At 33.1% G+C, this 11,593-nt stretch overlaps 2 protein-coding genes across 3 annotated transcripts; one reads left to right on the top strand and one right to left on the bottom strand.

Moving 5' to 3' along the window:
• Positions 1-1,686: 1,686 nt before the first annotated feature.
• Positions 1,687-2,379, top strand: LOC107032213 (eggshell protein 2A-like). Its single transcript, XM_015233799.2, has one exon. It carries the CDS (start codon positions 1,747-1,749, stop codon positions 2,122-2,124), a length of 378 nt encoding a protein of 125 aa, XP_015089285.1. The 5' UTR covers positions 1,687-1,746; the 3' UTR covers positions 2,125-2,379.
• A 1,574-nt stretch (positions 2,380-3,953) lies between these two features.
• On the bottom strand, positions 3,954-11,547 carry LOC107031953 (secretory carrier-associated membrane protein 3-like). Of its 2 annotated transcripts, XM_015233478.2 has the most exons (13): positions 11,274-11,547; positions 9,562-9,621; positions 8,417-8,524; positions 8,252-8,314; positions 7,568-7,601; positions 6,547-6,669; positions 5,677-5,739; positions 5,506-5,599; positions 5,166-5,211; positions 5,013-5,080; positions 4,730-4,778; positions 4,432-4,497; positions 3,954-4,292 (listed from the first exon to the last, which is right to left on the bottom strand). In XM_015233478.2, the coding sequence occupies exons 1-13, from the start codon at positions 11,331-11,333 to the stop codon at positions 4,206-4,208; spliced, it is 921 nt and encodes a 306-aa protein (XP_015088964.1). In that variant the 5' UTR covers positions 11,334-11,547; the 3' UTR covers positions 3,954-4,205. The 2 variants fall into 2 exon arrangements, with proteins under 2 accessions (XP_015088964.1, XP_015088965.1); XM_015233479.2 differs by lacking the exon at positions 9,562-9,621.
• Between the last annotated feature and the right edge of the window lie 46 nt (positions 11,548-11,593).

Genomic DNA, 11,593 nt, shown 5'->3' with positions numbered 1-11,593 from the left:
AATTTAGACAACTAAAAATGAACGAAAAGAAATTATCAGATAAATACATTTATTCCAAGCGTCCAATGCATCTTTAATGTGCAAACAATTAAAGTGCAGTCAAATATTTATTTAGTGAATAATAATTTACTACTGTCCACTGCTCAGTTATGAATTGCTGTGCTCATAAATACTAACGCTAATTTTATTGAGTGTACTTCCAAAAGTAGCCTGAAAATATCTGACCAATTAATAATACATCCTTTGTTTTATACTCTCTCTTTTCGAAATTGTTTATCATGTTGTTATTTTCGAAAGTTAATTTCACTAATTTTTAATGTTAAATTAGATCAAATTAATTTGATATTTTAAGCAAAAAAAATTAAATATTCTAAAACTATATGAAAAGTAGTATAAATTACAACATTTTGCATATTAATATGATGAAAAAATACATCTTAAAATATTAGTCAAAGTATTTATAGTTTGACTCTAAAAATAGAAATCATGACAAATAATAGCGGACGGAGAGAGTAATATTTAATTCTTATTGACTTGATATATTTTCTTTTAAAAAACAATTAAAAGTATATTTTATTGAATTAATTTATTAGTAATACTTCAAAATTTTAAATTTGATAATTAGAATACTATTTTCTATAATTATTAAATAAAAAGAGAGAAAATATAATAATACTCTCTTAATCCACCATAATCCCAAATTAATTGGAGTCCATTATTTACTCCCTCTGCATGTGTTAATGTTTGAGTATTTCTTAAGAAACAATTAGTGATACCACGTTACTCATTATGGTTCAATATAAATGAAATATCGACACTTTTTATGGTTCAAAATTAATGAATATTGTAATAATTATTTTTTTTTATTGATTTTCCATTATTTTTAAATTTTCAATAATGATTATCTCTACTTTTTTTTTTTAAAAGAATAATTAGGAAAAAGCCACTGATTCATATAACCTGTAGGATAGACATGTTGAATCCCTTGACAACTTAGAATGTAGTATATTAATATGAGTTTGTTTTTGGATGGTTGAGATTTTTTTTTCGTACTGGTAGTGTCTAAATCAATTTCATATATTTTGATTAATTATATAAAATATTTGTCATTTTTTTGTCAGCAACATGTACTAGGTTACTCTGTCTATCAAACTAGGACAAAAGAAAAAAGTCACTGATATTTTGTGTCAACCAATAATTGAGTATAAGAACGATCATCTACAACATCACAATTCAAAGACTGTTAATCACACTCTGATCTAGTGACCACGTTTATCCACTAGACTTAATATTCTATCTCCTTAGAAATCAAGAATACATCGATACGAGCCTATAGATCAAATCTTGTTTAAGTAAGGTTGTAAAAAACTAAAATATATATATATATATAGTTGAGATCTTTTTATTCTCAATTAGACGTTTTGCATTTGAGCTATTCAAATAAAAAATAAAATAAAATTCTATATCATTCAAAAATAAAATCGAACAGTATATGAATCCAAATTTAATTAAACCTCGATACAAATACTCAATTTTAAAAAAAAAACACTCAATAGTGGGACTATGGATATCACATAGTATAGTGTAATAATTGCACCCAACCTACTTGTCTATGTCTCATACACCCCCATCCAACAACCATCCACTTATAAATGCTCTCTCCACTTAAGCCTTTAAATATAACTTATTCCCTCTCAATAAAACTCAAAAAAACAAAAAAAAAAGCTATTTTTCCTCTTGTCAAATATGAACAACTCTATAGCTCTCATCTTAATTTTCTTCTTCATCACAATCACTTTCACTTTTGCTACTACTAAAAATGATGACAACAATAACATCCCTGGTTTTGGGCCTGTAGGTGGATTCAACATCCCTGGTTTTGGGCCTATAGTTGGAGGAGGATATGGTGGTGGATTTGGAGGCCCAAAAGGAGGATATGGTAAAGGTGGAATCATAAGGCCCACTATTGTTTGCAAAGATAAAGGCCCATGTTTTGGTAAAAAATTAAAGTGTCCATCAAAGTGTTTCAAGTCATCTAGTGGGGCTGGAAAAGGGTATGGATATGGTGGTGGGGGTGGTGGATGTATCATGGATTGCAAGAAGAAATGTCTTGCTTATTGTTAAAAGGGATATGATTATGGCTTTTAAGTCTTTCGGAAACAGTATCTCTACTTCCACGAGGTAGTACTAAATTTGTGGAATTTCACTGAGTATGTTTGTTGTTTGATTATGGCTTAGCCAAGTAAGTACTAATTAAAATATAGTATATAGTATTTATTGTATGTTGGGAGTTTCTTTTGGATGTTGATGTTTATGCACTTATATATATAATAAATATAAAATATTTAGTATAGTAGGATTGATTATGAGATATTTATCTATTTGGAAGTGGTATTTTTATTCTTGATTTATCTGATATTATGTTTGTTATTTATGCTCCAATTGATAAATATGTTCCTAATGGATTTTAAGGAATGTTCTTTTTTAAAATTATGTGATTTGAATAATTCTAAAATTATTTGAGACTCGATTAAATTTTGAAATAATGAAAGACTCATTTTGGGGGCATTGACTTGGCAAGTGGACAGGTCATAATATTGTTGATTATTTATGTGGTAATAGAGAAAATTTAATTTTGAAATTTCAATACTAATATAATATGGTGTATTATATTACTTCTCTAGAAGAAGTCTTAATGTAAATCATAATTGACAAAAAAAAAATTATGAATTATCTTTTATAAAAATATAAAGTAATACAACATATCATAATTTTTTTTATACTTTGACCTTAGAATCCCACACATAATAATTGATGGCAAGAAATGAAGAAAGAAAACTATTCTCTGGGAATTTACTTATCAAATTTTGACATGATACACTTATTAAAAAAATAACGGTCGATATACTGAGTATACTATTTTATGCATTATATTTTTTTAAAGCACTTGATTAAGTGTCAATAAATGAAGGATACAATAGAAAAAAGAAATATTTTCTTAGTTCGCCAAAATATAATAAGTAAAAATTTAAAAATATTTGACAAATAAATTCGAATCGAACAATTATAAAAAAAATAACGCGGTTTCTGGTTGTGCACTTTGTAGGCCAGAGTACCAGACAGCTCACGCGATTTGTCACGTTCAAAAGAACAATTGGTATATTACAATTTTACATTAATTACATGTGTCGTATATCGATAATGTTTATATTAGTATAGACTGTTTATGTCATATTTTTTAGAGTTCGTCTCTCTTTTTCTGGAAGCAAATAAATAAAAGGGAAAAGGGTTTGATATACCCCTCAACTTTGTCATTTAGAGCTGATATACCCCTTGTTATGAAAGTGGCTCATATATACCCCTACTTGTAAACAAATGGCTCCCTTTTACTCTAACGGAAATGAAAAAAAATAATAATTTTAATCTAAATTTTTATTATTTTTTTCTAAAAAAATATAATCTAATCCTCGTCAAACATATTTTTTTTTGACTTTTTTTTGTTTCAATGACTAATTTATAATTATTATTTTGATAATCAAATTTATTTATGTTTCACTAATATTCTTGTAAAACTTATTATAGATGATCAAATTTTTTCTTCGAATACGAAATTAAATTACAATACACACAAAAAAAAGAGTTCAATTTTTTATTCTTTAAACTAAGAATGAAGGGTATATGTGAGCCATTTTGTAACGGCAGGGGTATATGTGAGCCGTTTGTATAACGGTAAGGGCATATATGAGCCACTTTTATAACGAGGGTATATCAGCTCCAAATGACAAAGTTGAGGGGTATACCAGACCCTTTTCCCTAAATAAAATGAAAACTTTTGGGTGTAATATACACATTAGCAGTATACAAATGTTCTGAATAACATGCACGAAATCGCTTAGATTTTTCGCTACAAAAAAATCATGTAATCAGCCACGCCCCCATCGCGATACCAGACGTATGACATTGTAAATGATTTACTGTAAAAATTCTGTGACCAAACACAGAAAAGGCAAAGGTGAAGAAAGGTGAATTTACATGCACAAAGATTGTTTTTTTTACCAGAAATATAATGATCTCTATAATTTTTCCTAAAAACCATAGTGGTCAAGAGTAGTAAAAATGAAGACATATACATATATGGAAAAACAAAGCATATCTGCTTGACTGACTGACTGAAGTGACCAACTTTTATATCTGTTACCACACTATTATATTGCTGCCCTCAAGGCCCCTCTTGCAGCTTCGCGTTTCATCTCTGCAGCTTGACCACTTCCGCGGAAATACATGTATACTTGCTGCATAATTAGATAACGAGGAAATGAACATCAGTGAGGTTTCATGTAGCCTACCCAAACTTGCTTGGGATTGCAGCGTAGTACTTGTCATTCACGCTCACTAAGATGACAAGAATAAAACTGTGGAGCGAGGTCATACCTGAATAACCCATATGCTCAGCACAGACTCCAGACAAAATAGCCCGAAACCGATGAAATAGAAAATCTGAAGAGAAAAGGAAAAGAAAAGAAGTTATCCATGTTAATTGGCAGACTCCAGCAACTTGTAAGTGATATTCGATGTTTTATAAGACCAGTTGGACAGGTTATTTCATGCTCTTAGTTTTGTTTTTGAAATTAATTAACTGATTAGACTAGGCGCGAGGCTTGTGTGTGTGTGGGGGTGGGGGGGATGCGTTTGAGATAGTAGAGTACGCTGATAATATGTGCAAACATACCCCAACAAGAACTTGTTTGCCGATGAGATCTACTGCAGGTAGAATGCCTCTGTTTAACAAATTGTAAAAGATCAGATCATGGAAACAGACAATAATAGCAACAATCTAGACAAATCAAGCAGCAATTAGCTAAAAGAAAGCGAAAAGCTTGTTCCAGCTAATCCCTTGAATTAGATTACGAATTTTCTCCTATATGGAATCATGTGTTCAGCATCTGGAAGGAAATTTAAAAAATGCATTCATACATACTTCTCCATCAAGTCAAATGCAAAGTAGAACTTACGTAAGCGATTTTCCGCGGAAAACTACTGGAGGAGCAACAGCCGCAAAGATGCAGAATGCAATGTGAAGCTGTACACAGAAAGAAAATGTAAGACATTTTTGAATTCACCAACTTGATGGGAGATAAAGTTAAAAAAAGAAAAAAGGAATTTACCAAGTAAAACAAGAAAAACCACGCGAACTTCATAGCACCCTCATTTCTGCGACAAAATATTTGTGTTATTCCCATGCAAGAAAAAAAAAGTGAAATAGTACAGGAGGGAGTTAGAGATGGGATTAAACTTTTATGCTGTGATCCAGGATATAGATCTCCTCGACCAACTCACAAGGTCTTAATAATGAACGAGATTTTCTGCTACACTATCAAACTTATAAAATATATTACTTCAGCAACATAATCATTATTCAATTGACAACTTGGATTACTGCTTTCAAGAAGTGGGTGATTTGATCTGAAATAAATTTTGAGGTATCCAATAGAAAGGAAAATTTACCTGAAAGCACGATAAAGAGGACGATACCACAGTACATAGGCTCCTGGAACCCCCGATATGAAGTAAATAATTGAAAGGAACCAGATCTTTACATCTAAAGCCAAAAACTAAAAGTTAGATCGCTCCATAAATAAGCCTTCGAAGACATGTAGAATGCTGAATCAGACAAACCTCCTTCTTTAATCCATGCTGTAGTGGTAGCAATGATGTTCCACAAAAGGCAAGCAAAAATTCCTGTCACCATCATTGGATATCTAATGAGGACAAGAGCAATAAAGATCTCACAGGATGTAGAAAAGTCAGAAAAGTTTGTGTTGATTGACACTCTGCATGATTAATAAATATTTATAACTGCGGGCCAAGGGGAAGACACTAAGCATAAGAAATTTCACCAAACCTCAGTTTACTTGCTACAGAGACTGATATAGGCAGTGTCTGAACTAATACCTTGAAGGTCTTGCAAGAAAATATGGACAAGATGACGGGAAAAAATGCTTGTTCTGATTATGCTTTTCATGATAGAAAATAGTTGAACTGTTGATCTAAAGGAAAAAGATAGACTACATCCAATTCTAAGTTTTCTTGCTACAAGTCTTGAACAGGCTCTTTCTAAATTCTGTACTTAATTACTTGGAAGGTTTTGCGTGACAATTGAGGGGAGCAGAGAGAAAGAAATCTAGATTTTGCACAACTTATCCATAAGTTAATTTTCTCACTCGTCTATTTTCTTGCGTTGGATAGTGACAGTGTTGCCTTTCCCCCCCTTCACTGCCACAAATTAAAAGACAACATTTTACTTCTGAAGCTTTTTGTTACTAGGTAAATTAAATGTATCAAATGGAAGTCAAATGCAGCTTTAGGTTCCAAGTCTCCTTGTCTTTGAGAAAAGATAAAGATGCCGGACTGTCAGATTTTCTTTTTTCTGTCGAGTGCAACAGTTATTAAGTCTTAATTGATAGAAAGAAAATCAATAAGAAGAAAGTGACATAAGGTTCTTCAAACTAGAAGAACCAAACATATAGAGAGGCAGAATTGTCATACCCAAAAAGGTAGTAAGCGCAACATATTGCAGCCTTTGCAAATGAACTGGTATTTCATTAGCAATATCATGATGGATGATTGGGAAGAATGGAGGCCAATTTTTCACCTCAATAACAATGCCAGCTGCAATCAAGTAGAGGAATTTTAATCTACTGCATTAAATATCTGAACCATGTAACCTTTTCTTTCATAAGTTTCATTTATAGACATTTGAACCATCTAACCTTTTAAATTAAACTTGCAAATGCATAGAAAAAAACATAAGATCCACATTACTTAAAGCTACACCGAGCCACAGAAATGACCAACTCGGTCACGGAACTCTCTTTGGAATTCATTTATTTCTCTCAGGGGCAGCTTTTCACTTGTCAGTTGTCACACATAATCCGAAAAGCCTGACGTCAATAATGTTCACAATCATACCTTAGTTGAGGATCTCCCTACTCGTTTGTAGGAGGAAATACTGCCTCACTTCTAATCAGTTTGAAGAGAAAAGAAAACTACCTGATTCATGCCTACAAAAGCTTGCTGGCGCCAAAGGACAATAGATTGAAACCCGTGAAACCATTTCCTAGAAGTTCATTGATATCTTCTTTTTATAAAGCAAATAGACTTTGATTCTTGAATAATCCACATCACTTCTGCTTCTATTGGAACACAAGATTCCCCTATTTCTTTTTTTACATCACTCTAGCTTATACTTATAAATATAAAAAAATGACCAAGAACAAGAAGAAAGGGGAGTGTTCTCTTTATTTTTTTCACAAGTAATTTTGGACAGACCAATGACAAATGACAATGATAAGAAGGAATAATCAGGAAAGTCAAAACAAAAGGAACAAAGGTTCATTCAGTTTTGTTTCATCCAAGTACTTGGATTTTTTTTTTATGTCTATTCCCTTTAAGTTCCTTGTTTAGATGTCTACAAAATCACCAGACAGAAATAACTTCATGTTTAAATCTAGCGATTGTAAAAGAACACGAGTGATAATTGGATAAAGATAGGTGAAAAAGAAAATACCTCTTGCAGCAGCCTCTTCTTTTCGTCTCAGTTCCTGCGTGTCATCAACAAACCAAATCAGGGAATAATGACATTTGTACCCCAAGCAAACATGAGCTGCTGGGGATATGGAAGGAGAGAACACTTTTCCACTTGCACTATACACTGATCAACAACGATTTCAACTGGTAGAAAAAGAAGAAGAAAAGCCAAAAAGATTCAGACACAAGAGACATATTATAATGAAATTTATATTGCCAGGGGATGACTGCCTCATCTTTTTTGCAGAGCATAGGAGGCTTGAAGACAAGTTCCTCAAAAGAACCAAACCAAACTGTCAAACCAAGTGAAATATAGGGCCTGAAAGAGTTTCTGATTTGACAAATTGAAAAATCGCCCTCAGACGACAGTAAGAATGTTTTATGAAGTAGGTGATCAACAAAAGACCTCTTTTCTAAAGAATTGGATTTCACAAAAAACATGAAATCTATCGTCCATGCTGCAGCTAACCTTAGTCTCAAGCATTACTACACAACAAAAGAGTAAACCATAATCTCATAGAACATAAGAAGTCCGAAGAAAACTGTATCATTTTATGTTTCAAACTATTTTGCAGAACAAGCTGGTAACAACTAATCAAGCAACAGGAATCTTGAAAAAGACGCAGAACTACTAGTACAAATTTAGACCAAAAATCATGTATACCTGTTCCCTCCTTCGCAATTCATTCTCCTTAGCCTGTAGTTCCTTCTCTTTCTTTTTCAAGTCCTATAATTCAGAGTGACTTAACTTAAAATAAAAATCATAATAATAGATGTTAAATATGATAAAATGGGTTGATAGCTAAGCACATTCAAAAGTTGAAACTACCGTAGAACTATCAAGAGGAATATCAACAGGCACATCACGATCATAGAAATCAGCAGGTTCATGCGGAAGGGGTGAAAGTCTTGAGTTTGTTGCTGGAGGAACACTACTCTGAAAGTGAAAAGAGGATAGATTTATTAGCATGGATCAAGAAAAAGGGGTAAAATATTTTATCCGCAGAAGGACTCTAAGGTCCCCAATGAATACATTTCACGGCAAAGAAAAATATGTGTTGAATTGAAACAAAAGCTCTTCAAGAAATTATAGATAGAGACATAGAGCATAAAACTACGGAATCAGCTAAAGCAAAGCCACTAATTACCCTCTCGTTACTCTCTCATTTCCCCTCCCCGAAGAGAGGAGGCATTACGAATATGAAAGGAAATAAACAGAAATCATTAATTAAGGCAATGCTAATATTTACCTCTCTTTCTCAGTCTCTCTTTTTTACCCCTTCCCTAAAGAGCAGAGGGGAAGGTTACTGAATATATAAGCAAACAAAACGAAAACACAGCCCTAATGCAATTATACCCATGTCTTTCTAGAGATTTAGGCTCTAACTAAAGGCTGAAATATCTATTTCTATACCTAAATAACAGCTGCTAGGAATATGTCAGGACATGTCTGGAATTGATCAGGTTAAGCGGCATGGGTGGAGCCAGTTTAGGCAAAGGGTGGCCCGAAACACATCCTTCGCCGGAAAATTATGTGGTGTACAGAGACTACAAATTAGAGTGTATTTAATTTTGCACACCGTTCGCCAAATTCTTGGCTCCGCCACGAAGTGCGACACCGTAGACAAAATTGGCAGCTTGGAAATACAAAAGAGAAGCATGAAAGTAGAGCTTGGAAGAAATTATCTTGCTATGGTGTGAACCACATCGAATAGAAGCTCATGTTCAAGAGAGAAGGAATCCATTGTATTACTGGAACTTTTACGTTTTTGCACATTTTTTGTACAATTGACATTTATGATGACGGGATTCCTTTGTACGATGCTGCTCTGAATATCGCATACATCTTGTAAGCAAATTTTAGTCAATCAACTACAGTCCCAAACTAGCTGGGATCAGCGTAAACAAACTTTCATTAAATAAGTGCATTATATCCCAGAGAGACAAACACAGGTTACTGCCCGTCTAACTCACTGTGGTATAAAATGCGCCTCCACTAAATTTTGATTGCCCTTTCGATTTTCCTCCTCCATCCTACAAATTAAATATCAGAAGATAAATTAGCCAAAATCAAGACCTAAAAGGAACTGCTTTAACACAAGGGTTTGAAGTCTTGATGACATAACGGCATCATTTCATGTAGTTCTGTAATTATAGATAAGGATTTTACATTCAATAACATACATCAAGATTAGAAGGTTCTCCTCCTCAAAAATGTTTTTTTTTTCATTCTCAAAAAGAAGGTTCTTGATTCACAAATGATGGTAGAGTTTGTCCAAGGTTCTCCAAAACCTTGTTGATGATTAACATTATCAAATCTGGTAGAGAGTAACCTAACACTTCATACAACCTTTAATATTTATGCCAAGTTTCATGTTAAATTGCATATACTTGTCAAATCTAATGAGAATAATGCGTTGGGATGGGAATTGACCACTAAAATGACATTCTGATACTTACTACTCCTACTAGTGAATACGTTCAGAATTAAATTGTATAGTTAGTCGCACAAAAAAATAGAAATCAAATCACAGAGAAAGGACCTTCTGCACATTTTCTTATAACGTAAAACAGACCGATTCTCCAACAGCATCGGCCAAACAATTCAGCTTCTCTGTTTTCTCTATTGAACTCTTTCCTGAAAATGTACACCCCAATAATACTTTTTTGACAAAGATTTCTAAACCCTTTCCAAAGATAAAACAGCACGAGGCAAAATCATCCACAGAGCCAAGATTTCTATTGTAATTAGCTGAGTCATTACACTCTAAAACGGCAGCGTATGGAGGTTAATTAACAAATGGATTCACAGGGTAATAAGGATCAGTATAAGAGTTAGTTAACGAAGAATGAACGGTTGTGATTAAAATGAGGGGACGGCTCATGTCAGAAGGGGAAAATGCATACAAATACAGTTTCATGAGGAGGAGAAGGCAATGAATACCGTATGATCTTTTCTCATGCTCTTCTCACTCTCAACTAAATCCAATTTCTCCCTATTCTCATCTTCTTCCTTATCTCTTCTAAACTCCTAATTTTTATACTTCATCATAAACCATGGAAATCTCCTAACTGCGCATCTAATAGTGTTACTCTCATCTTCAGGTATGATGCATTACTCATTTCGAGTGATCACACTGAGAGACAAGTGTTGATCTGCGCATTTCTAATTTAGCTTTGTTTAATTGCTTTTGCGTGTAAGTGTTGAATCCTTATCAGAATGTGCTATTTCATTTTTGTATGAATTGTGGTGGTTAGCTGTAGTTCGATTCTTCACAATATTGATCGAATTTGGTTAGTTAAAACATCATATCTATAAAAATTAAAACTAGAAGAACCTAGTCAAAGGTTTATGACCCAAAAGTTCACACAACAATCACCTCATAAACTCGAAAACACTCAAAAACAGGCAAGGTTATTCCAACTTCTCAACAAAGAACAACACATTAACAAATGAGTACCAAACATAGAACCTCAACATACAGTTACACCATAAAACAAAAGATTAAAACCCCAAATACCCAATTCAGTGAAGTCAATTTCAAGTCTTACACTATCAAGAAATCAGTCAATTCACAACCCATTAGGAAAAAGACTTGAACTTTAGTTCCACATACATAAAACAATCACCCCAATCCACCTTTTTTCTTTAAAAAGAAAAAAACAGAAAAAAAAGGAGAGCTTACAGCAAAAGGGTTAACTTCTTCTTCTTCAGCAAAAGGGTTGCGATCATAATGGTTAGCCATTTCAGCAAAGTTTTGTTACTGTCTCAATCTTTTGCTCCAAGAAAAGCTGCCACCAGAAATTCAGCTGAGATCTGAATAGTCAAATAGCTGAAAAAGCTTAAGAGCCAAGGAAGAAAGTTGAAGTCTTTATTCAAATTTTGGGGGCTATTTTATACAAAAAAATGTGAAATCAAATGGAGAAAAATCAAGGGAATTATACCATTCTAGAGAGAGAAGAAAAGAAAGTCTTCTCTATATAGTTGAAATTTTTGGGAGAGAGA

Source organism: Solanum pennellii, chromosome 10 (genome assembly GCF_001406875.1).
Source record: "Solanum pennellii chromosome 10, SPENNV200".
In the NCBI taxonomy this organism is placed as follows: domain Eukaryota; kingdom Viridiplantae; phylum Streptophyta; class Magnoliopsida; order Solanales; family Solanaceae; genus Solanum; species Solanum pennellii.
The sequence above is the reverse complement of the archived record's forward strand: the minus strand, read 5'-3'. Positions and strand labels throughout refer to the sequence as shown.